The following is a 26,560-nucleotide window of genomic DNA, read 5'->3' as shown; positions in this document are numbered from 1 at the left end:
TTGGGGCACCTGGCTATTTGGTTATTCTACAACATGTGTAGTGTTATCTCATCATCCATCAGTTAAGCATCGACTCTTGATTTCAACTCAGGTTATGATCTCATGGTTTGTGAGGTCAAACCCCACTTCGGGCTCTGCGCTGACAGGGCAGAGCCTGCTCAGGATTCTTGCTCTCTCCCTCTCTCTGTGCCACTCTATTGCTCTCTCTCTCTCTCAAAATAAATAAATAAGTGAAAGATTTTTTTAAAAGGTATCTCAGATTTATACAGTACTTGAGCTTTCCAAAGCAATCTTGTATAATGGTCATTGAAATGAGCTAGGCAGGAAAATGATCACCAGCCTCACTGTGTAGATGAAGATACTGAGGCTCTGAGAGGCCGGGTGTCAGGCTGGGTGCAGAGAGTACGCTAGAGCTGAGGTGTTGTGAGCGCATATTTTCCTTTTCAGTGTGTCCTATTGGCTCTGGTGAGCCTGTCTGAGCCTCTTCCCCCATGGTGAAGACTGAAAAGGAAAACACACGCAAGCTGCCAAGTGCCTCCTTCTCCCTCTGACGAGTACAGTGGATGCGTGTCCTATGCTGGTGATCTAATTTTTTTTATCATTTAAATGGAGGAAATGTCACTTCAAGACTCACTATAAAGCTAGAGTAATCAAGACAGTGCGGTTATCAGTGGAAGAGCAGACCTATAGATCATTGAAACAAGACAGAGAACCCAGAAATACGCCCACATAAATTGAGTCAACTGATCTTAGACCAGGAGCAAGAGCAATACAAGAGAGCAAAGACAGTCTCTTCAACAAACAGGGTGGGATCAATGATATCCACATGCAAAAAAATAAAGCTAGACATTGACCTTAGAGTCTTCACCAAAATTAACTCAAAATGAATCACAGACCTACATGCAAACTGTAAAACTATAAAAATCCTAGATGATAACATAGGAGAAAATCTAGATGATCTTGGATTTGGTGATGATTTTTTTTTTAGCTACAGCACCAAAACATGATCCACAAAAGATATAGTTTATAAGCTGGACTCGATTAAAAAAAAAAAACTATTGTACCACTAAAGACAGTATCAAGACAACTAGGAAACAAGCCACAGGCTGGGAAAGAATACTTGCAAAAGACACACCTGATAAAGGACTCTCATCCAGAACACACAAAGAACTTGTAAAGCCTAACAGTAAGAAAAGAAATGACCTGATTTAAAAGTGGGCCAAAGATCATTAACGATAACTCACCAAAGACATACAAATGGCAAACAGGCTTATGGAAAGATACTCCACCTCATACGTCATCAGGGAAAGGCAAATAAAAACAATAAGATGACGCCACACACATCGCCAAAGTCCAGAACACTAATACCAAATGCTAGTGAAGATATGGAACAACAGGAACTCTCCTGTATTGCTGATGAGAATGCAAAATGGTACACCTGCTTCAGAGGACAGTTTGGCAGTTTCTTGGAAAATTAAACATACTCTTACCATATGATCAAGCAAGCACACTCTTTGATATTCACACAAAGGAACTGAAAACTCTGTTCACACAAAAACCTGCACACAGATATTTGGGGCAGCTTTATTCATAACTGCCAAATCTTGAAAGCAACCAAGATGTCCTTGAGTATGTGAATAGATAAATTAAGTGTGGTGTAGACAGACAATGGGATGTTATTCAGTACTAAAAAGAAATGAGCTACCTAGCCATAAAAAAAAAACCCACGAAGGAAGCATAAATGCATATTACAAAGTCAAGAAGCCAATCTAAAAATCTACATACAGCATGATTCCAACCACATGACATTCTGGAAAATGCAAAATTATGAAGACAATAAAAAGATCAGTGATTGCCAGGGGTGAGGGGAGAGATGCAAACAGGCAGAGTGTAGAGGATTTTAACAACAGTGAAAATAATCTGTGTGATGTTATAATGAAGGATATATATCATTTTGCTTTGGTTGAAACCCATAGAATTTGCAATACCGAGTGTGACCTGTAAGTTAACTATGGACTGGTGATTATGCTGTGTCAATATAGGTTCATTCTTGGTAAAAAAAAAAAAAAAACTAAAATGTACCATTCTGGTGAGTGACATTGATCATAGCCAATGCCATACATGTGCAGGGCAGAAGATATATTGGAAATCTCTGTTCCTTCCTCTAAAAGGTTATTGTCTACCTAAACCTTCTAAAAATATTAAGTTTAAAAAAAAGTGAAGGATAAATGTGTCTCCACTTTGGAGTTGGAGCCTTAAAATGGCCATCCATGTTAGGCACCCAGTAACCAGTCGTGTCAGTTGAATACAATTTGTCTGCCCCAGATGTGCTGTTCTGCCCCTTCAACCACAAAACGGGATCACAGAGCAGCCTGCAAGGTCATGAACACAAGACCCACTTTCTTAACTCCATCAGGTAGGAGCAAGATGGACGTTGATTCAAAAGAAAAATTACCAAGCCCCCATTTAACAGACTTCTCTCTTCCTCAGTCTAGCGGAGTGGAGGCTGAAAAAACCAACACAATCGAAGCCAACACACTATACGTGGTAAAACTCTGAGCTTGTGCAACATTGAGATTTTTACAAGTTTGGATATCTATGTGATAAAAGCAAATGTGTTATAACTGCTGTTTATTCATCAAAGTCACATTTCTGGGAGAACAGAGGGACCAAGTCGTTCAACATGATTTATGAAATCACTCAACACCAGATTGAACTATGACAGCCCACGGGTTGGGAAAATGAGACTGAATGATGTAACCTGAAAAATGGTGGTGGTGATGAAGCCAAACATTTGGACCATGTCATCTTAAAACTTTAAGAATCGTTCTTCCAGCTCTTGCTCAGAACTGGCTTCTGTTATGTATCAATGTTTGCTAAATTGAAAATTGTCCAAGCACCTTACCTTGTATTTAATCTAACATTTGAGAAAAAAGAAAGTGAATTGGGGGAGTACATCTGATTCATTGCATTTCTGCTGTCATCTCTAAAACTCATATGTAGAGACCATGGGTATCTCTTTTAAAATTTTTTAATGTTTATTTGTTTTTGAGAGAGAGGGAGAGAGAGAGAGCAGGACTACGCACAAGCAGGGGAGGGGCAGAGAGAGAGAGGGAGAGGGAGAGGGAGAGAGACACAGGATCCAACACAGGCTCCAGGTCTGTGCTGTCAGTCCAAAGCCAGGCTCAAACACACGAACCATGAGATCATAACCTGAGTAGAAGTCAGATGTTTAACTGACTGAGCCACCCAGTTGCCCCTTGAGACCATGGGTATCTTAACAGAGCCACGTGCCCATGTGGGTCTTCAGGAAAAACCCATTTGCATCCAGTTCTCTGTTATTATAAATTGCGTTTGGAATTAAAAGAGTCCATTTCCATCAAGGAGAAAAGCCTTCTTCAAACTGGGATACGGTCTCCTTGTGTGATTATGAGAGATTCTAATATCAGCAAACATCATAGCTAAAGGGTTAAAGACACTGTTTAATAGGTAAGTTTTTAAATGTGGCCCCTGTTTGGGAACACTCCTGCTTCCTTCCATTTCTTAGGCTCTTTCTTTGCACTCAGGAGATCTGCTACTTACACCAAGAGGTAGCAAAGAGACCTAAACTACCTTTTATGAAAGGTCTACTATGCCCAGGCACTGGACAGGTGGCCCCCTGTTAATCCCAACCACAAATGTATGTGCTTATTTTATTATCCTCAACTACAGACCAAAAAACTGAGGATTACAGAAGTTAAGCAAGTCATCTATAGTCTTACATCTAGGAAGGGCCAGAGACAGGGATCAAAACTAAGTCTGTTTGACCAAAAAGCCCAAGCTTTATCCATTATACTAAAATATTTCAAGTATTGAAAAACAAGTGTTTAGTTACAGCTCTGAAGCAAGAAGAGCAATACAGGCTGGTGGGTGTGGCATTAACAAAGACTTAGACCACTCCTTGAAGGACTGGGATCTGACTTGAACTGTGGAGGCTAACATCCACCCCCAGAAATAGCATGCAGAATAGATGGACTGGCTGGTTGGCTGATATGTCCATGTTGCCCAGACACTAAATTGATAGGTGGGCTTGCTGAGTATTTCGTAAGGTTGCTGGGTGGTCCCACAGAGTTTTCTGTGACACATACCACTCAGTAATGAACTCTAGGGGACCCTGAGCAAAAAGAGAGTTTCTCATCCCAAAGCCAGGACAGCAACCGAAGGCTGAAGAAGGTGAACGGGAGGCCAACATGAAGAGCACTCAACTGAAAACTCCCTGGGGCGCCTGGATGGCTCAGTTAGTGAGGCGTCTGACTCCGGCTCAAGTCATGATCTTGGGGTTCACGGGTTCGAGCCCCGAGTCTGGCTCTGGAGCCTGCTTCAGATTCTATGTGTATATGTCTCTCTCTGCTACTCCCCTCTTTACACTCTATCTCAAAAATAAATAAACATTAAAAAGTTTTTTTCAAACACTGAAAACTCCCTTCCAAGCCAGTGGCTTCCACCCCCACTTTCTCCTTTTCTTGGTTTCCCCACTAGGTATGTGACTGGTGGAGGGGACCCTATTTTTGAAGAGAATGGAACAAAATGGAGGGGGTGGTCCCATTAGGAGCTGCCCCCACCCCTCAACCAGTCCAGTCAAACTGCTCTGCCCGCTCTCTGGTGGAGAAGGCCCCGCCGGAAATCTTTCCTCTCCCCTATTGGGATCTTCTGGCAGTTGGTTCTGACCAGACAGAGGGAGTTAAGCTTCCTCGGTGCTCTTGGCATCATAATTATGAGGAAAGTGTCATCGACCCCAGGAGTTATAAAAGTCAATATAAAGTGAGATTTAAGAAAAAATAAAATAAAAGAATCATCTGAGAACTGCCAGGAATCAACCTGTCCTGGGCATTCTTATTTTATAGTAATGACAAAAGAGGAGAAGGAGCATCGCATACCTTTTCTTCCAAAAAAGGACTATCTGTGTTTCAAGAACATTATGTGAACTTATTTCAGAGTGTTGAAGTAAATGAAAAAGAAAAAAAAAAAAGGCTCCTGTCTGAGAGGCTATGCAGGCCCAGTGCTGAGAAGGTTCGTTCTCTTACACATCCCCGATTAAAGCCCACTCTCCAGTCAAACGTGTCACTTTCCGACATCAGCACTCTAGCCTCATAAATAACGCCATCTAGCTCTCTGTCTGAAACGCCTCCCATCTGTAGGCCGTCCTTCAGCAGCCCGCCGGAGCTCCACCTCGGCTGTGAAGCCTTCCCTGACCGCCCCAGTCAGAACAGCTTGGGGAACCGCAATGTACTGTGCTCTTTTCTTTACGCTATCAAGCAATCGGAGGGTGCCGTGAGGCCAAGGGCCTGTCTCTGACGCCCATGAACTTCCCACAGGGTCAAGAGAGGAAAGGGTTGTAGTTCCCGCTGGCATCCGCTCTGTTCCGGAAGCCAAACTGAGTCATGAGCCTTGACTCCGAGAAGAGTGGGGGTGGGGGGAGACAGGCAGTGTGGCCCCAGGGCCCTACAGCTGCATGCGACCCAGAGGGATGACGCAACAGGGACGGAGCACTGTCTTCGCCGTGTGATCCTGCGTGCCTGGACTTCCCCGGGGCCCCAGACGTGCTCTTCCCCAGCCCTCGCAGAACATGCTGCTTCCTTCTGGCTCCCGACAGCCGCGTTAGGGCACATGTGTTAAAACCCACTGGGATCTTTCCTGGGGCGAAGCCTCCCTGTGGAGAGAGCACCTGTCCACGGCAGAGCCCGCAGAAGGGATCGTGTAACTACAACTGCACGCCGTGGCGGTGGAGGACACGGATGGATGAGGCCCAGGCAGAAATCCTGCCCTTGGCGCAGGGGGTGGCCACGGGCGGTCACTTCCAGGAAAGCCCCCCAGGGGGTGGGGGTGGGGGTGGGGAGGAGTGTTCATCTGGGAGAATAAAGGTTGGGAAAGTCCTTCTCCGAGAAGGCCCAGCAGCTTCCAGGAAGGTGAAGTTCTACTCAACAAAACAGAGGAGTCATACGCAGTGTCATCGGCTCTGGTAACTAAAAAAACATGCAGGATGGTGCAAGTTTGTTTTCAGGAGAAAAATGAGCAAAAAACAGAGCCAGGTTAGGTCATGACCATAAATCAACCTGATACAAGGCAAGGGCTTTTCTCAGGATGTTATGCCAGTGTCCCCGCCCCCCACACACATCCATCTACGACCTTCTGCAGAACTACTTACCCAACAGCCTGCCCCCCCAGAGAGGCCAGGAGGCGAACGGAAAGGACTAAGGAGGAGGAGGAGACAGGCCATCTATCAGGGACCACACAGCCTGGCAGGCAGCGGGGCCATGTCCACAGGAAGAGGAGAAAGTGAAAACAGCAGCCCAGGGAGGTGTTTTTCAGCTGCTCTAGATAACCGTCCTTCCGGACAGGATCAGGCTCGGCTTTTCATTTGCGAGTCCAAGCTTTTACAAATTAGAGCCCAGAGTGGGAAAACCCTCCTGGGGACATTGCAGGCACATCTTCCCGGCACATTTTTCAATATCATCTCCTGGTCCGCTCTGCCCCTTAGTCACGCGCTGTGCGCAGAGATGGTCAGAGCCAGGACGGGGGTCTGCCCTGGCTTTCCAGACACCACTTGAGCAGGGGTGAGAGTCAACACAGCCGCTTGGCGGGGACAGGAGACAGCGGGGGGACACAGGGTGAGGTGGTTGGGGACAAGAATCCAGAGGCCCTTGCAACCCCAGAAGCCACGGCCCGCACATACCACCTCAGAAAGCAGCTCGAAAGGGAACTAATTCCAGACACCCCCACCTTTTACCTTTCATCAACAGGGTCTGCCTACAGATTCAGGCTGAAGGGGCCCACAGACCACCCCCACCCCGAAGGGCCACCTCTGGGCCAGGGCTGTTCAGATCTTACTGTGGGTAAGAACTCAGGGACCCGAATAAAGGCAGATTCTGATTCAGTAGGACTCAGGTGGCACCCCCAAATGCTGCATTTCCAACCGGCTCCCAGGGGAAGGCATTGCTCCTGGCCGTCACAGCACATGGCGGGTAGCAGGCCTCGAGGGGAGAACGGATCGAGACCTCCGAGAACAGCCTCTGTCAGCAGTGGGTGAAGGATGGAGCTTGGCCAGCTGGGGACTCCCATACATAATGCTCCTCACTCCCTCCCTCATCCATGTACCACAGACACACAGGGGCGCCTGGGTGGCTCAGTCGGTTAAGCGTCTGACTTCGCCTCAGGTCATGGTCTTGCAGTTCTTGAGTTCAAGCCCCATTTGGGGCTCTGTGCTGACAGCTCAGAGCCTGAAGCCTGCTTCAGGTTCTGTGTGTCCCTTCTCTCTGCCCCTCTCCCGATAGCTCTCTCTCTCAAAAATAAACATTAAAAAACATTACTGCAGACACACATACACATGTTCACACACACATACCACAGACAAGTCTGCCTCATGTTCATTCGTGTCACTCCCCCTGCTCATGCATCACCTGCACCCTAATATTAGATGACAGCAGTAGAAAACAGCAGCAGGCAGCAAGGGGGGGAGGGTGTAAGGACACGAGTGGGCAAAGTTAAAAAAAAAAAAAGGAAATGGGAATTTTCAATATTCAACCTCAAGACATGCAAAGTAGGACAAAATTAAAATTTTTGTCTGTTGGGTTGGTAAAGATGAAGAACAGGGATGTCTCTAGAATTAGTGATGCTGTGGCAACACAAGCACACTCGCATACTGCTGGGTTGAGAGGAAACTGGTAAACCATTCTGGAGGACAACTTGGGTAACCATTTGCCAAACATATTCATAGCCTCCAACTTCACCATGTCACTGAATGAGAATAAAGAGATAATTAAGAGGTACATTCACAGGCATGAACAAGGGTGCTCCCAACAGCCTTACTTATAATAGAAAAACAGCACAGGGGTGTCTGTGTGGCTCAGTCGGGTAAGTGTCTGACTTCGGCTCAGGTCATGATCTCATAGTTTGTGAGTTCGAGCCCCATGTCGGGCTCAGTGCTGACAGTTCAGAGCCTGGAGCCTGCTTCAGATTCTGTGTCTCCTGCTCTCTGCCCCTCCCCTACTCGTGCTCTTTCTTTCTCAAAAAATGAATACGCATTAAAAAATTTTGTAAAAAAAAGAAAAACAGTACAGTCCACCCAAGCAATATATTTTTGGTAGAATACTATTCTACCTTTAGAAATAACACTTTTGGGAGGCTGGGGGAATTAGATGAGGGGGGTGGTCAAAAGATACAAACTTCCAGTTATAAGTTAAGTCCTGGGAAAATAACAGATAATATGAGGACTATAGTTCACACCACTGTTAGCTATATTTAAAGTTGCTAAGAGAGTAGATCTTAAAAGTTCCCATCACAAGGGAAAAAAACAACTTTTTTTCACCTTTTTCTATCTTTTTTGTATCTATATGAGATAATGGAAGTTAAGTAGATGGACTGTGGTGATCACTTTGTAATATACATCAAGTCAAGTCATTACACTGCAGACCTTAAACTTATACAAGCTATATGTCAATTACATCTTAATAAAACCAAAAGATAAATAATTGAGTTAAAGAAATGAAAGTTTCAAAAATAAAATGGCTGGAGGTAAAACTCAGCAAACATCCAAGATGGCAACATAGGACGATTGCGAATCCACTTCCTCCCGTCGCTACACCAGTCCTACAGCTACATGTGGAAGTGGAACCCTTGCTTCTCTAAAAAGCCTGGCTGAGTGGTGACCATACTTCTGCAAGCGACCAGGGAGGAGAGGCTGGGACAGGTTCGCCCTAAGCCCCACCCTCAGCACAGCGGCCCACAACCAGCAGGGAACTCAAGCCCAAAGGTTCTCCCTGAGGATTGAAGGGTTCCAGCTCCCCACCGGGTATCCCAACTTTGAAGACATACACTCAAGAGACAAGCCCTCTAAACAGCTCACTTTGGAAATCAACGGGGCTCGCGTCCCGACAAGACTAGCAATCTGAGAGCCCAGCCACAGCAGTTGGCGCGCTCTGACCCGCCTGCCCAGCATCCGGCTCAAATGCAGTCTACGTCGCCCAGACTTCAAGTGAGGGAGGCTCCTCTCCTGACACTCAAGTGCCGGCCAGAGGGGCAGGTGTCCGACACACCATGTGCATCTCAGCCTGCCAGAGCGCATTCTAGGGATGCAGACCAGGCTGGGCTATCTCAGTGCTGCCTCTTCACTGCGCCCCGAGCTGCAGTAACTCCCAGGAAGCAGCTCTTATACACACCTGGTGCCCTGATTTTTGCAGCTGCTGCCTAGGGAACACCCCTTGATCTCCTGGCTCTAGAGGTCAGGGGAGCATGAGTCCCTTGGTCCCATGGGACTACAATAATTGGTGTCACCCAGAAAGAAACACATACACCTATCTGGTGTCCCAATTTCTGGTGGCCATTGAGTTTATGATCCCAAGTTCCACAAATCTGTACCAATGGAGAAAGGGTTCTTAAACGGCTACCACCCATAGGACAAAGCAAGAGGCAACAGACCCAGGAGCTTCGCCTTTCTGGGGATGAGGCGGATTAGCTAATCCTCATGACTATGGCCTGCAGGGCAGGCTTCTGATTAAACATGCATCTCTGGGCTGACTATAATTCCTTCCCCTGAATGGCGGGCACTATCTTCATGCTCTCCTTCTGCCATGCTCCAGAGCACCAGCGTCTGGAGGGGAGCTTGACCTGGTTTATATTCAGGTGGAGGCGGGGGTGTCACCTTCCTGGGATCCACGGGCTGTGACAATCAGACAGATAGTCCTCGGCAGGTGGCTTCCACCCCCGGGCTCTGCACGGACAGCAGACGGGAGACACATTCCCTGGTCTTTCTATGAAGGAGGCCTCTTTGCTCATGTTGGAGCCCTGGAGGGAGGGTCAGACCTCAGCTCTGACCCACATTTAGTGGCCTCCAGAGCTTCTCTCAAGGAACATGGGCTGTGGACACCATCGTGGCTCTCCCCCTGCCTTGTTCCAGATCATCAGGACCCAGAAAAGAACTCATCTGGAGCCCCAGTTTCCAGGACTGCCAGCCAGAGTTGTGAGAAGATGTGCCAACACTATCCATTACCTCGACACATCTCAGCACATTCAAATTCTTTTTCTCCCACATAAAGACATAAATAGTTGAAGTTTGAAAAGGGCTGAAGTGGTCCTTACATCTAGTCATTCCCACTAAGAGAAGATAACACTCTCCTTATTGTAATTTTTAACACATGGAATTTGGGGGGGGGATACCATTTTGACCATTTTTAATAACCTTTGAGAATGAGCAGTATGAAATTTCCTGAGCACTCATTCACACCCTCCGCTGGTCCTGGGCCTCTGGGATTCCGCAAGAAGCCCATCAATGCCCGAACGAGGAAAGGCTGGGGTGTGTGACGAGCGAGCGCCTGCCTCGGGAGAGGTGTGGGCGGGGCCCCGTTTCCCTCGGCAGCCCACCGAACCTACAACAGACGCACCGCAGCCTGCCCGAACGCAGGCTAGGGATGCACACCGGCATCTCTAGAAAAGCAAGTCCTTGAAATTCCAGCAACCCAAGAGAAAAAGGATCAAAGCCTCCAAATGCCAAAGGTAGGTTGTGCAAAAGCTAAGAGAATGATCTGAAGCCCCACCCCTGGAGCATCTTGAATCTGTTCGTCTTTGATAAGACACCTTAGTACCTCGCACAGACCCCTCTTGGAGGAGACAGAGACACGAGGGCAGCCATGGCTGGAAGCCTCAGCCCTGTTTCTGCAACCTTATCCAATTTCTATCCAGGTCCCTCTGAAAACTCTTAAAATTCCAGCCGAGGAGCAACAACACCAATTTCCTGGTTTATCCCTTCCTCCGCCAAATAAATAATTTTGAGATCTCTTTCAAAAATTTGCTCTGGCATTTCATTCACTAGGTATGGTTTACAGAATCAATGCTGCCCTAAGAAGTGGTTAAACAGAGTTAAATATAAACTTGATTCAGAGGCGTTGCAGGAAACTTTAGTTAAAGGAGGCTTGGAAAAGATCGTCATACAACGAAAATAACCTCCCAGCAAGTTAGTCAACTAAGGCTAGATGTTTGCGTATCAGGTTTTTGTAAAGCGAGACATCACAGTGTGAGTCCTTGTCCAACACATCTCATATTCACTCAATGAACATGTAGCGCCTATGTTTACTTAATACTATCTGAACATTTTTGCCTCCTACCATGTGGTCATAAATTAACCCAAAAAGACTCGGACAGCTTTCTAGAGTGCAAAGGCCCACAAAACCCAAATATTATGCCAATCAGGACCTACAGGCTCAGAGCCCCTTTCCCACCAGTTTGAAAACCTGAGAGAAAACCAGAGGGTTTAGGGTGTGTGTTCTCAAACTAAACCCAGCTGAGTCTTTGGAGCCCAGTGTTCAAAGAGAACTTCAAGCAGAGTCAAGTCCTGCTACGAAACACCTCTGGCTGCCTGGCATCTGAGTGAGGACGAAAGAGAACAAGGAAAATGGGTGATTAATTGGCATTTCAGGTTAAATGAGGACAAAAATCCTATTTTTTTTCCTCTTCTTATTGAAAGTCTTTCTAAAATATTTTCTTTTGCTTTCCAGTAAGAACTTTAAACTGACCAAAAGCAACCTGGAAGAATTGAAATAGCACCAAACTGGGAACCAAAAAACTTGAAATGTGGCCCCAGCCTGCTGCTGTGTGATGTCTGGAAAGTGCCTTTCCCTCCTTGGGCCTCATGTTCCCATCCGTGAAGCAGAGGCTGGGTTGTCATCAGGCCCACGCTTTTCTGAGAGTCTGTGCCTGAGATCTCTAGGTTCATCCTGAAGGGACTTCAAGGTCCTCATCCCTCCCCTTCTCATCATTTCTCACCATCAGATGTCCTGTGATAGTCCACAGAGGGGGAGAAAGGATTGAGCTGAACCCACATCTTAATGGGCAGGTTTTGTTTCTGCTAGATCGTTCCTTTGAATTCATGTGCTTCTATCTCTTAAAAAAATTGGAATAACTAAAGCATTATGGTTAGTTGGGAATACTAGGTAACTGGAATCCAGCATATCAAGATTTCGCTACAAATAGTTCAATGCTCAACTGTGTCACAAAGATCTACAGGCACATCTACGAACCGGAGCTCAGGAAAAAGCGAATCTGCATGGACCAAAATGGACAGAGGAGGCCTCAGAGAAGAGGGGCATGAGCCAGCCCTGGCCTGATCGGCTGGCAGTGTCTCGAAGGCTTTGGGTCCTCCGGAACTATCCCCTCACCGTGAAAGGACAAAAATAGCAACTAGCACTGTCTGACCTCACACTATGCCCCGGGCACAGCACTAAGCACATGCTGTGCATTAATTTATTTAATCATCACAGCGATTCTGTGAAACAGAAATGGTCATTACGCCAGTTTTACAAATGAGGGGACTTTAACCTGCCAAATTCACACAGCTAGTCAAGGGCTTGATCCCAGAACCACCTGCCGGCAGATCCTGAATTCCTAACCCCTACATTAAGGAAAGAATTAAAAGGGGGAAGAAAAGGAAAGAATTTAGATGGAGGAAGAGATCAAGGTAGGACCTTTCAGGCGAGAGTCAGTCTGTCCTGAGGCCAGGAGCGTGTAACCAGGGGCTCATGTGGAGGGAGAGGCAAGGCTTCCCCGCCTTGGGAAAGTGGCTGACTCCGGGGAGTGAGGAGAGAGCACGTTGTGTGTGTGGAAAGTGGCCAGATTATTCTCATCAGTGCATTCTATCAAAGCGCCCACTCCACTCCAGACCCTGTCTTGGCTGCTGGGGTGATACATACACCATCAAGGTCCGGAGGCCTGCAGGCAGAAGGCTACCGCCACTGAGCTGAGTAGCTTGAACTTGAGCTGTTGGTGGGAGCCATCATGGTTCTGGCCTAGAGAAAAGACTGGAAGTCTGCAGTCGGGAGATGTGGAGGGTGGGGGGAGGCAGGGCTAGGAGGAGGGATGGTGACAGAAGTTCCAGGAACAGCAAGGTCAGCAGGTGGCTTCCCCTTCCTGCCTGGCTTTCTGCAGCCAGCATATGGCGCGTCTCTCCTAAGTTCCCAGACCTTGCCGTGGGCAGAAAGCCAGAAGGGGTGGGGCCACCTGCTTGCGTCCCCTCCTTTGCCTTGGCTGCTCCTCACTAAGGTCAGGCCAGTGACACTCTGCACTCTGTCCAAGGGTGCAGTAAGACGGCCACACCCAAAGAGGGAGCCGTGCCCAAGATTACCTCCATCCACAGGACTCATGCCACAGGCTTGAATCGTAAGGATTATAAGGATAGCCTATTGTGCAATTATTTCAAATTATTAATGTGCCTTGAAACAAACAATGTCTAAAATAGATCTCTGCTACAGCTAGTGTTTATTATTATTCTGCATAAAGTGGGAACTTATTTCAAAAATAGTTCCTGAATACCTACTTTGTGTTCAATAAATATCTGTCGAATATATAGTGAGTGAATTGATTAAAAATAACGGAGCTACGTACCACCTGTGTTTTATGTTAAAAGAACTGCACCCCCTAAAAAAAGACTTTTGTGATGACTCCAGATTTTGAGGGAATCAGAGAAGGAGCGAAGGCTGGAACAACTTGGAACCCAAGGAAAGTTTCCAGGTCCCTTGCTGGCCTCTCCTTCAGATTAACAAGACTATCTTTCCCTAGGTATCCTCTCTCCGCCTTCCTTTCTCTCATGTGAATAGAAGCACAAAGCCAAAGTCCTAGGGAGAGAATGAGAAAGAGATCATATGTTCAAACCAGAGAAGCAAATGAATAGAATAGATAATTTCTGAAAATTTGGAAATAATCAGTTAGGGGCACCTGGGTGGCTCAGTCAGGTAAGTTTCTGACTCTTGATTTCGGCTCAGATCCTCATCTCACAGTTTGTGACAGTGTGAAGCCTGCTTGGAATTCTCTCTCTCTCTCTCTCTCTCTCTCTCTCTCTCTCTCTCTCTCTCTCTCTCCCTTTCCCCCACTTGTATGCATGCTCTCTCTCAAAATAAATAAACATACAAAAAATAAAGAATCATAGTTAAATCAAGTTGCAAGCATATCCAATTTTTCTAGGAGACTAGATCTTGGTCAGTATTTATCAAGTGTTGATAGGTTTGGGGAGCTGACGAAGTTGAAGTGGGGGGCTAAGAGTAACCACTCCTTCTACGTTACTGTCAAGTGAATTTAAAACCTCTTAACCATCTTCCAGATCAATAGGACTTAGAGCCTACCATGTCTTCCTGTGCCTACTTCCAAACAGAATAATTCGCTCTAGTTTGCAAGGCTACATCTTGCCCTTCGTGTGTTCACCCTTTCATTCATCCTCTTATCAAATATTTGCTGGATGAGCTTTATTTGCTGATAATGCACTAGGTGCCGCGGGTGCAGACATGTACAAAGGGCAGCCCCTAAGCTCAAACAGCTTATAGCCCCGTGGGGAGCTAGCTCGGGAGAGAAATGGCATAAGAGTAGGGTCATACGTGTCCATTTCCCAGCAGCCCCCAGCACGGTGCCTGGCACACAGTAGGAACCCAGTAAGTATCTGCTGAATAAATAAACGTGGAGTGGGAATCATGGGAAGTTGATCTGAGTGTCCTGATAAGGCTGACTACGGGGTGCCAGGAGAGCCCGGCAGAGAACAAACCTACATCAGTGAGACCAAGGAAGACTTCCTGGAAAAAATCCTATTAACTAAAAAGCCAGGAAGTGACTTAGAGTAAGTTAGATGAACGTGGGTTTGGAGGGGGGGGTTTCGTTGGGAGGAAAAGGGCAAAGGGCTGACGCCAGGAACCAGTGGTCTATCTGTGTCACTGCTTGTAGTTCGGTGTTGAAGGAATTAACTGAGTGAGTGTGTGCGTGTGCGCGTGACGAGTCTGAGGGTGGAAGTAGGGTCCCGTGTGGCAAACGAAAGGGGCAAACCTTTACCCTGAGCACACGGTGTGGTCATCCAAGGGTCTGGGCAGGAAGGCAACGTGAGCTGCTCTGAGTTTGAGAATGCTCCCTTCGGTGCAGTTAGCTGAGGTGAGAGACGTCCAGAACTAACGTGGCCAAAGGAAGGTGTTGGCTGTGGGGTGACCAGGACAGGTCCGAAAGATACCGTCAAGTTAAAAGAGACTGATTCCTGGTATTATATGGGATATATATTGAGGTAGTGGGGGCGAGGAGTCTCTGTGTGGGACAGGAACTCCAAGTGCTGGCCTGTGTGGATGAAGCCCTTTGCTGAGAGCAAAAAACAAAAACAAAAAACAAAAAACAAACAAACAAAAAACCAGGGAACTGAGACAGAAGGGTTCGGTTGGCCCTTCACTCCTTACTGCTTGTGCCAAAAAGTGAGAGACAGCTTCGCCCAGTGGCTAAGAGCGCGTCCTATAGGCACGGAGCGCCCAGGGTCCAGTCTCAGTGCTGCACAAATGGGCTGTGAGACCTTGGGCAGGATCCTACCCTCTTCTGCTCTGTGCTTGCCCAGCCATGTCCTCGACTTCTTCTGAAAAGCACCGTGTTCAGGCTTGTGTGGTGACCACAGTGAGACCTGGCACAAAGTACTATGTGAGTTAGTGTGCAATAAAGAGTTCTTCAGCAATGTCTTGGAATCACTGGGGCCTGTGTTTGCACACTTTACATTTCCAGTACTTCACCTTCCTCTGTGTTTAGCTGTGTCCTTCTTTAGATTACTAGGGCTTTTTCTTTTCTGGTTTATTTATCTGTTTTGAGAGAGAGAAGTAGGGGAGAGGCAGACAGAGAGGGAGAGAGGAAGAATTCCAGGTAGGCTCCGCGCTGTCAGTGCAGGTCCGGATACGGAGCTTGATCTCAATGACTGTGAGATCACGACCTGAGCTGAAGTCAGATGCTTGATTGGCTGAGCCTGCCAGGTGCCCCTGCTGTGTCCTCCTTTAGATTACTAGTGCTTTATAATAAGGCCTAGAGACTGGGATCGCTCTTACCTTGAAATAAAATCTCTCTGAAGCTGCGTCTATTTCTGACATTCACCCCGCTTCCCTCAGAGCCGGGTTTCTGTGGAGAGTGCATAGGACTCTGCTCTTGGCGCGCCTGGGCGGCTCAGGTCATGATCTTGTGGTTCACGAGTTTGAGCCCCGCATCAAGTTCTGTGCTGACAGCTCAGAGCCTGGACCCTGTTTCAGATTCCGTCTCCCTCTCTCTCTGCCCCTCCCCTGTTCATGCTATATCTCTCTCTCCCTCAAAAACAAACAAAAAAAAGATTTAAAAATTTAAAAAAAAAAAAGACTCTGCTCTGTCTTCAGCAGTCTCCAACCATTCTTTCATACTTCCCCTCACTGTAATGGGACATTCCCTCCCAGAGACCCAACTCTGGAGCAGAAACTCTCTCTCTCTCTCAAGCCACCAGTGATATTCTTTTAAAATTTTCTTTAATGTTTCTTTTGTTTTTGAGACAGAGAGACCATGCGCATGCATGCACATGAGTGGGCAAGGGGAAGAGTGAGAGGGAGGAAGACAGAGGATTTAGGGCTCAAACCCACGAACTGTGAGATCATAACCTGAGCTAAAACCAGGAGTTGGACACTCAACCGACTGAGCCGCCAGGCACCCCGAGCCGCCAGTGATATTCTAAAGGCTGGGTCTAAGCGAGCCCACTTCAGGCCTGCCAGTCTGCTGGACATCCCCACCCCCAACCCCGACATGTTGGAAACCCCATCCTTTTCCTTTTCCCCAATTCTGCTGCCTACCAGGCCTCCTCTGTCTCTCTGGTTACCAGCTCTCCTTCCCTTGCCGCAAGCAGCCCTCAAGCTCCTTGAGGTAAAATTGTCCACTGCCAGTGGCTAGCCTGTGATAATTAGTGACAGGTCTGCTCGCACCGGGCAGAGGGCACCTTCTATAGCCCCTGCCTCCCCCATTTTTGCTTCTCCAGCACATGGTCCAACGCCTGAAACTTCACCTGGCAGAGGCTCAATATGCTGGATGAATGAATAAATGAGTGGAGGAAGGAGCAAACAGAACCCAACCCCTTTCCTTCCTCCCTAACCTTCCGAACTTGTACAGCAATTATCTGTACGAATGTGAGCAAACGCTGAGTCACTGCTTGAGTGATGACTCACTAGCTGATTAACTTCTGAACTCTGTGGCTTCCCCTCTGATTAGTAACTGGACTTCTAATCCAGAAATGAGCTATAATTACTAGTCTTGGTATCCCAAGCGGGTGCCATGTCAAGTTCGAATGTTCTGGGATTTGGGGCTCCAATGACCATATCATATATTTGGGCAGAACCACTCTACCTCACCACTCAGTGCTGACTCACAAAGAGAACAAGGATGTTCTTTTATTTGCCCACTGGATTGATTTCCTGAATGTTCTCTTTAAAAAAAAATTCAAACAGATGAACATAGGATAGGGGGAGCAAAAACAAGATAAAAACAGAGAGGTAGACAAACCGTAAGAGGCTCTTAAACACAAACAAGCAGAGGGTTGCTGAAGGGGAAGTGGGATGGGGGTTGGGCTAAATGGTGTTGGACAGTAAGGGGGGTATTTGCCGAGATGAGCAGTGAGTGTTACATGTAAGTGATGAATCACTAAATTCCATTCCTATAAGCATTATTATACTACAGGTCAACTAACTTGACCCTAAATAAATAAATTCAAAGAATAGAATTGTCTTAAAGTAGGTAGTGAACATGGGAAAGAGAGGTTGCTGCTACTCCTTGGACACAAGCTTAGCCTAGGACGTGCCTTCTGGAAGGTGCCAGGGTCATGCTGTATATGATGTGACGAGTCCCAGGAGTAATGGAATTCCATGTACCTGAGGGCAGCGGCGTGGAATTCACGTACCTGTTTATGGCATCAGGAACAAGCTAACGGCTGTTCAGGGGATACGGGCCCAGAATCCACACTAAGGTGCAGCCTCCTCTCCCGCTTCTCTGGCCTCCTTGAGGCGCAGACTAGGACGGGAATGAGAGGGAGCCAGGCACATGTATTCTGAATGACTCCGAAGGGCAGCCGCAGAGGAGCCATAAAGAAGAGGGTGAAGGACAAGGCAGAGAGGAAAGACAAAGTGTGGCAGGTGACAGACAGTGGTCGAGTGTATCTGGACTGCCAAAGAGATTCCTGGTTCCCAGCCCTGATGCTCCTGAGTGTTTCTAACTCAACAACCTGTGCTCCAGCCAAGAGCTGTGCCAGGAGTCCCCGTGGGTTCCAAGTCGTCCCTGAGGACAGGGAGAGGACACATGGCTAACAGAGGACAGGGAGAGAGCAGCCAATGGCACTGCACAGGTGGCTCCAAGCCCCTCCCCAGGACACTGTCTCCCTGAGATCATGGAAGGGCTAAGAGGCACTCACTGAAGGCTGCGGGTGAGGATGGGAAAGGCACTAATGATAACCAATAATAACAAGTGTCAGGCACTGACGCTGGAGTATGACAAGGAGGGTGGTCACACAGTCGTGCTCAGAGGAAACTCCTATACCACCTGGAAGTGACTCTCCTTCCCCCCAGATAAGTCCCAGATCTGACCCTTGTGAGTCAGACCCTAGGCCCTGAACAGAGAGGCTCACGGGGAGACAGCAATGCCCCCAAAGTTGGAATCCAGGTGAAAGTTCCAGGCATTGGGAGGGAATCGCCTGGGCTTTACTGTCCGTGCTCCTCTCTGTTTCTCTTTGCCTTTTCTTTTTGAAGGTGCTGTCCCATCACAGTCTGATGTGCTATGACTTTCGGGGGCCTATATGTTCCCCATATGCAAGGGTGGTAGAAAGTAATGCAATTCATGCCAAAGGGGAGCTCCTTCCATGCAGAGCTGGGTTCAGGGAAGAAAAGGCCATTTTAGGATGCCCTTGAGAAGCTGGAGGAGGAAGCGTGATGACAGCTTCCCCCTCCGCGAGGAAGGGTTCCCTGGGACCCTTCAGCACGGGAATCCAGTGTCTCTACTCACCACACGAGACAAGAGCATAGTTCTCAAAGACCACCAGGTGCCATCGGATGTAAGCAACAGTGAGTCCCTAATCATCAGTGAAGTCACAGGAGCCCTTTTCACCGAGAAGGTCAGAAATATAAAACCGAACCCTCACGCATTGCTAGGGATTGCAAAACGGTGCAGCCACTTTGGAAAATGGTTTAGCAGTGCCTCAGAATGTGAAACGCAGAGTGATATCCCCCAAAGAAATACAAATATAAGTTCACCAGCAGCAGCTGTATTCACAATGGCCAAGAACTTGAAGCCACCACAGTGTCCATCAACTGAAGAGTGGATAACCACCATGTGATAAACCCATGGAATATTACTCAGCAAATAAAAAGGAACGAAGCTCTAGCATGTTAAACATGACCAGCCTCCAGTGAAAGAAGCCAGTTTTGGATACAAAATGTCCAGAAGAGGTAAATCTATCAAGGCAGAAAAGAGATTAGCGGTCATCTCTGGCGGTGGTGGATACGGGAAGGTCAGGAGGGAGACAAGGAGAGACTGTAATGGCTACAGCGTCTCTTTGGGGTAGAACAAGACCTTCTAAAATTAGACTGGTAAATGTCTCACAATTCTTTTCTTTTCCCCAAAAGTTTATTTATGTGAGAGAGAGAGACAGAGTGTGAGTGGGGGAGAGGCAGAGAGGGAGACACAGAATCCAAAGCAGGCTCCAGGCTCTGAACTGTAAGCACAGAGCCCGACGCAGAGCTCGAACTCATGAACTGTGAAATCATGCCCTCAGCTTCAGCAAGAGGGCCAAGATGAGGCCTGCGGGCCATACTATACCAATCTGTGCTCTCAAGTTTTGGGTTTGGAGCTTTATTAAAGTAACTACACTTCTTCTTCATAGAAACCGAGAAGAAAGGGGCTGCTCCCGTCAAAGGTGGGAAGGGTCCCTGCACCATGCAGCTCCTCTCACAAGCCCCTGACGCACCTCTACCATCAGCAAAAACAAATTTTGACAGCCACTGCCCTCCTCTCCACAAAGAGCCGCCAGTTTCAGAGTGTTCCTCTCACCATTTTTCTCATCCCTAATGGGGTCCAGAAATCTAAATTCTACATCTACCTTACGCATCCTGTAAACATAACACCACCAGTCTAACACCGTGCGGCATATTTGGGGATGACAAAAGTGAACCAGACACGCATCGGGCTCCCGGGGAACTTTCAATAGGTAGAAACGAGACATGTGCCACAACTAACAAGGCAGCAGGTGACATGCACCCCCAGGAAATCACACCCGAAGGGCTATGGAGGTGGGGAAGCAGAGATCACCCTCACCCAGGCTGCCTGATCAGGGGGCTCGGCAGTCAGAGGAGGGGTAGGGTGATAGCCTGTTTCACCTCTCACACTCCATGATGCCTCCCTTCTGGAGGGGCACACAGGCACAAGATACAACCTCCTCATGGGCAGATGCTAACTTACAACCATCGGGGCCCATGCCTTGCCCGCACAAGCACACTCACGTATCTCGTCCCCGCTGAGGTGGGCAAGCCCACCCCCAGAGACCGCCGTCGGCCTGCACATCCCATGCAAAGGGGCAGGGGTGCTATAACTTTGCACAGCTGGGTGCCGGTCAGGGAGCAGGGCTATCACGTGGGAGGAAATGGTAACTCCCTCAGGTCCCGTGAGGACAAACACTACGACTTTGACCACTGTCGCCATATCCAAAGAGGCAGCTGAGGGGGACGGTCACAGAACCCTCAAGACATGTAGGTGCCTCTTCCCCTGACATTAAGACTGGATAAAGGGGGGCATGGCACACATGGCCCTTTTAAATTGTTTTCACACCTATGCTGACACTTCTGTGTATGGGAATCTGTCTTCAGTAAAGCTCCGAGTTCCGCACTAGGAAACATCTCACCGTGAGTACGCAGCTCCCTTACTGGGAGAAGGGCATCTCTTAGCATCCTGTGAAGTCGCATTTCTTAGATGTCACTTAAAACAAAACAAAGAGCCACCAAGGTGCCTAAACAAGGCCGGTTAGACACCAGCCTTCAGGAAGATCCAAAAAGCGCTGCAAGTTATGCAAACTATGTGAAGATGGACACTTTTCTGAGGAGGAAGGACAGCTCTCATCAGATTCCCATAAAACGTTTCTGATGCCAAACAGGCTTCCGTGCCATTGTCCAGCTTATTCAAAGCAGTAGTGCCCACTATGGACCTGAATGACACATTGGAACAGATGGAATTGATAGAATGTTTAGAACTCTGCATCCTGAAGCTAGGGAATTCACCTTCTTCTCAAGTGCGCATGGTGCATTCTCCCACATAGATCACATACTGGGTCAAGACAGTACTGCCCAAGTGAAAAACAACGCATGACATTAAAAACTAGAGTTCTTTTAGGCATCTGATTCTAGTGTACTATTATCTTCAAACCATCTTGTGAAAATTCCGATTTACCATCATTTCTCCATCACAGAGCAGCTCGCTAAATCCCTAAGAAGTTGAAGTTAATATCCCACCTACAAAACAAATCCAGGTGAGTGGGTAGAACCGAAGATGAGCAAGTCCGTGCCCACTGCTTAGGAATGACTGTCTCCCGCTATTCACACCACCTCAGAGGTACCACGGGCCACGCCCTGTGGTGGGCACTTTCCTTATGTGACTTATTTAAACAAGGAGAGACATCATCTCATTTCTCAATGTAAGGAAACCAAGGCTCTGATCAGCTCAAGGGATTGCCAAAGGACAGAGCGCTGATTAAGTGTCAGAAGTGGGATCTGATGCCGGGTGGGGTCGGACTCCCCAGTTCTGTAGTGGATGCGCCCTGGAACTTGAATCCTCAGAGGAGGAAAACTGGTCTTCAAGTCAGGGACAGTTTCTTAGACATCTTTGTATTCCCCACCGTGCCCTGCTGGGCTGTGCATGGATGTCAAGGTGCTCAGTAAATATTTGTTGAATGAACAAACACGGGCCCCGGGCTCTAATACTGCCGTGGACTTACTGACTCAGTCGCCTGCAACTTGGAACTGCAGGTGGCTACTCGGCTGGGCAGCTGCAGGGAACATTTGAAATCAATTATGGGTGAGGAGGAACCTAGTAAAAGTCTCTCTTCTGTGTACGCTGGGGTTGAAGGAGGGGAAAGGAAGTTGAGAAGAAGGAAAAGGAACAGGATGATTTCAGGAGTGGGTGCTGGAGCCTAAGGATCTCATCAGGATGGGATGGAATCTAGCTTCTGGCCACTGCTGAGTTCCAACACTCCAACTGAATGGGCTCCTGACCTCTCAGGCTGCTCCTCCTCAGCCCCCTGTCCCTAAATGGCCAGGCCCTTGAGAAGTTTCTTTCACAGAGGCCTCCACGCTGGAGCAGTTGCACATAGCCCTTTCCTAGGTCTCCGGAGCACAGGCAATGGGCAACTTTGAGGGGTGCCCAGCTCTGGGGTGGGGGGGTGGGGAGTCAGCACCATCAACACCCCTTCTAGGGGCCACCGACAACCTCAGCACCTAAAGTCCATGAGGCCTGCATTGCCCTCTGCCCTAAATAAAAGGATTCCAGCAATCCATTCTGGAGTTCAACTTCCTATTTTGGAAGAATTCGGGAGTTTGGGGTGGTGGGGGTAGGTAACTGGTCAATTTTGTTTTCTTTACTAGTTGCTACAAATGCAGGGTTGTCATAACCGCCCCCCCCCCAATGCCACCTTAGCCCTATCACCTACACCTTGCAAAAAAACCTCTATGAAGCCGACCCTAAGGGATGCATACCAGCAACCCCCTGGAAGGGATGATACAATACAACCCAGAGGCCAGGGCAGGGACACCAATCCAGGAAACCAGACACATTCCCCACTACGTGGCTTCAAGAGCCACCTCCTCTCCTGTATGTGAAGCAACACTGCCACCTAGTGCCCTGTGTGCTAAGTACTCCCTGAGGCCCCACATCTGGGGCAGGAGTAGGGGGGTCCTCCACCACAGCTGGTGTGGTTGAATTGCTTAATGTCTCTGATGAAGGGAAAATACTCCGAGTTTGGGAGGCTGGGTCTAAGTGGGTAGAAGCCGAGGTCTGAGAGCCAGTGGGAAAGAGCATGGGGGTCAAGTCTTCCAGCCCCTCAGGTTATCCTCAATGTAGCAGAACTTCAAAGGCTGAATTACATTTGGCTCTCAGGGACATGATCTAATTGTTATTCTGCACAGGTCAAGGCCCACCGGCCCAGGGACAGGCAGTGACCTGGCACAAGGCCAGTGCTGGGGTAAAAGAGGGAAGCTGGCCTGGTCTGTTGATAGGAGTGACCCAGTGAGTACATATCAGAGACCTTTATCCCTGAGGAGGCCTTCCTTTGGCCACCTTGTGGCTCTGAGCCAGGGCGCACAGGTGGAGAGTTAAGGAGCGAAGCACAGCGAGTAGACAAAGAGGCCTATGCCCTCGGGAGCCCAGCCACTAAAATCCTGAAGGAGGAAGGCCTTGTTCCAGCCCCCATCTTTCCCAGACTTTTACCCTCATCTTTCCTGAAGATGTTCCGAGGTGCACAAGTCCAAAGAAAGAGATAGGGTGGAAGGTAGAGAGGAGACAGACCTGGGTAGGCACTGCCCTCAACCTTCCCAGCGTGGACCTAAAGGGGAAATACCAGCACACTGCAGGGGTCCACTCTGATTTCAAGAGATAGAAGACTCAGAGGCTACACTGCCTGCAAAAGAGTTCCTGCCTAACTTTACATGCTTGGGGGAGTACATGGTCAGAGGGGCACTTTGGAGAAGGATCGGAGAGTGTGCCGTGGCATTGAGGGTGGTGGGTGGCGGACGGGTGGGCAATGGAGGGAGGTGCACTGGGTGCCCCACGGAGCACCGGAACTGGCATCAGCCAAGGATGCTACTCTCTGCAGAGCACGAGACAGGACACGGGAGGCACAGGACAGACGTCAGGCCCCCACTGGCCTGAATCTGTCCCCTCGGCTCTGGGTTTTACTAACCAAAAGCAGCAGCCTCTGGGAGCCTTGCTCATATAGTCCTGCTGGAGCTTTCTCTCTAAGTCTTCACAGCCAGGGAACTGATCCCAGGTCCCTCTGGTGCTACTGCAGGAGGAGGGGCAAGCGGAGTCCTGGGTCTTGGTCTAGACCGCAAGCACACAGTTTCCCTGGCAGATGGGCACTAGGAAGCGAGATTAGGCAGCAAGAAGATGTCATCTGGGAAAAGGTGTGAAGCTGCCAACTCCGATCAGATAATCATCTCATTATTTCTTCCATTTGGCCCCAGAATAAGGATTTCCTTCTCCTCTTTCTCTGCCGCCACCTACAGCCCAGCCCCTTCTCTCTTCCCTCCCCTCGCCCCCTCTCCCACCCAAAACTAAAATAAAGCAAAACCACAAGACTCTAGAGTGCTCAGTGTCTGGGAATCCCAGCTTCCAAAGGAGAAATCACAGCCAAAGAGGGGGGAGATGGCGTGTCCAGAAGGGATGTTCCAGCAACACCCCCACTGAAAGAGGCTCTCTCCTTCCAGGTTTCTTTCTCCAGCCTGAGACTTATTTGGAGGCATCCAGCAACCTGAGAAGTTTTTAATTTGGGGAGCTGTCACGCACTTTGGGAGCTCAGGGGTTCCGTTTCCGCTCTGCATCTGGCACACCTCTCGTCATTTGGTTTCCCCATTGATGTGAACGGGACTGGCAAACATCCAAGGCCATTGTAGATAATACAAACTAATGAGATTAAAATGGATCGCCTGTGTGCCCAGCCTTGTGTGAGGCTCTATCATGGGGGCGCGGGGGACACCCAAAGGGATACTGACACCATAAACGATGACCTACACGTCTAACCCCCACCCTTTGCTTGAAACCTCAGTAAGGCAAGGGAATAGTTATTCCTAGTGCCATTCTTTTCTTTGTCCTTCTGGGTGACTTTCCATGAAGGCCAAGATCTGGATATAGTGCAGAACACATATGGGTAATGTTCTGAGATATTACCTCTGATCAAAATCAGAGAATTAATACACGGTTCCTTTTTATGTCCCTCAGACAAGAGCTGGGGCTAGACACCAGGAGCCTGGCTTGTGAGTGGCCCACCTTACCCAGCAGACCCCACTCTTCTTAGACTGGATGCATGATTGTTAAAGACAAGCAACAGGGACTCCAAGACCCGGGCCAGAGAGTCGTTTTCTGCAAAGTTCCAGGGCTGCTTCAAGCAAGGGGAACTGGCCAGATTTCGGGCTGGGCTCCTGACAGCCTTGTCCTCCCGCGGCCCAGCCCCACCCAGGCCAGGCTCACTGCACGGGTCCTTGTCCTCAAGTGTAGCATCAAAGGTGCCTGGGTCTCTCAGACTGAACTATAAGAAATGGGAGTGGGACACCTCTTCCCCATTGACAAGGACCTGGGGGTCTTCCCCTTTAAAGAGGGGCAGGGAGTGAGCCGAAAGTCTGCTAAGTGGGAGTGCCATGTATAGAACCACGGGAGATCAATACTCATTGGGACCGATGCTCTTGTGGTTAGAGTCATTAGCGTGGAGGATGTCTGGAGTCCGGGCCGTGCTGATGAATAAAGGCCCTTCCCCCTCTCTCTCCCTGGCCACCCCTTCCTGGCTTTCCTGCCCCTGCCCCCTTCCTCTCCTTGCCCCCTTCGTCTAACCCGGTCAAACATGAAGCCAGCTGTCCCCCAAAGACCACGGAGAACCCAGGAGTGGGCCATTACCTGCAATGATGGCCGGGTTGTTCTGTCCTCCCTCCGGTCTCACCCAGGCTTCCACTGTGAACGCCTCCCGGGGAAGCTCAGCCAGCACTTCTGGACGCAGCAGGAGCCGCCCCCGCCTCCCGGAGAAATACAAGACAGGCAGTCCTCCTTGGGACTCTGCTTCCCGGGAGGGGTCTCCTCCACCCCTCTGGGTGCTGTCCTCCAGTGGGCTGGTTCTGACCCCGTGCGTAGGCGGATGCTTCGGCCGGCGCTGGAGGTGCCGTGGGGGGCCACTGGGGTCTCCCCGCAGGGCCCCTGCCTGCCCCTTCGCCGCCTGGCGCCGATGCCTGGTCCTGGCGGGGCCCTTCCTTCGGGTCTCTGGTTTGGGTTCCTCTGGGCCCACGAAGGTGGCAGTAACGGTAGTAGCCGTGGCTGCGCGCTCCTGAGTCCCGGCCTCACCTAGAGGCTCCTTGGATCCTCCGCCAAGAGAAGTGTCATGGTTTCCCCGAGGCTCAGACCACCCAGCAGAGCCATCCCTGGCCCGTGGGGCAGCTGGCTGCTCAGCGGGGCCCCTCGGCCCCACGCGTCCAGCCGGGCTCGCAGCCGCAGCCCCTGCGGCCCCCGGCTTACTGCGCCCTGCGGGGTGGGCTCCCTGCCCCCCCACGGGGTAGGGCCTCAGGTGGTCCCCAGGCCTGTTGGGGTAGACCCCAAAGAGGTGATTCTGGGGAGCAGCTCTGGGTCTTCGCAGCTCGGCCCCCAGCCAACAGCGTTCTCCTTCCAACAGCACCCGGTTCAGGTGTCCCCTCTGTGCCAGGGACCTCTTGCGAGGCCAGCTCGGCTCAGAGCCTGTGGTGCCGAGCGTCCCCCCGGCCAGAATCGCTAGGCTTATTCTCAGGATCATTAGGCACAGCATACCTTCCCCCTGCTCTTTACACAGAGCCAGAAGTCAACTTCTGGGTACCACACCGGAATGATGGGGGAGCAGAGGAGACAGCTAGCAGTAGTGGGTTCGCAGTCACCGGGGAAACTGTTTCGTTCAGGGACCAAACTTTCAGGAGCAGCAGCACCCAGAGAGCGCCTCTTCTGGCTCCCTGCACTGACAGCAGGCGATGCGTGGGCAGTGACCCCCTCTCTC

At 49.3% G+C, this 26,560-nt stretch overlaps 1 protein-coding gene across 1 annotated transcript in view; it reads right to left on the bottom strand.

Moving 5' to 3' along the window:
* The window catches only part of PAPPA2 (pappalysin 2), a 256,009-nt gene extending 229,671 nt beyond the window's left edge, over positions 1-26,338 (bottom strand). Inside the window, exon 1 of the mRNA XM_029933088.1 lies at positions 25,447-26,338. Coding sequence (XP_029788948.1) covers positions 25,447-26,338 — 892 coding nt within the window. The remainder of the gene's footprint in view (positions 1-25,446) is intronic.
* Positions 26,339-26,560: the final 222 nt, after the last annotated feature.

The sequence above is a fragment of the Suricata suricatta genome, chromosome 3 (genome assembly GCF_006229205.1).
Source record: "Suricata suricatta isolate VVHF042 chromosome 3, meerkat_22Aug2017_6uvM2_HiC, whole genome shotgun sequence".
In the NCBI taxonomy this organism is placed as follows: Eukaryota; Metazoa; Chordata; class Mammalia; order Carnivora; family Herpestidae; genus Suricata; species Suricata suricatta.
The sequence above is the reverse complement of the archived record's forward strand: the minus strand, read 5'-3'. Positions and strand labels throughout refer to the sequence as shown.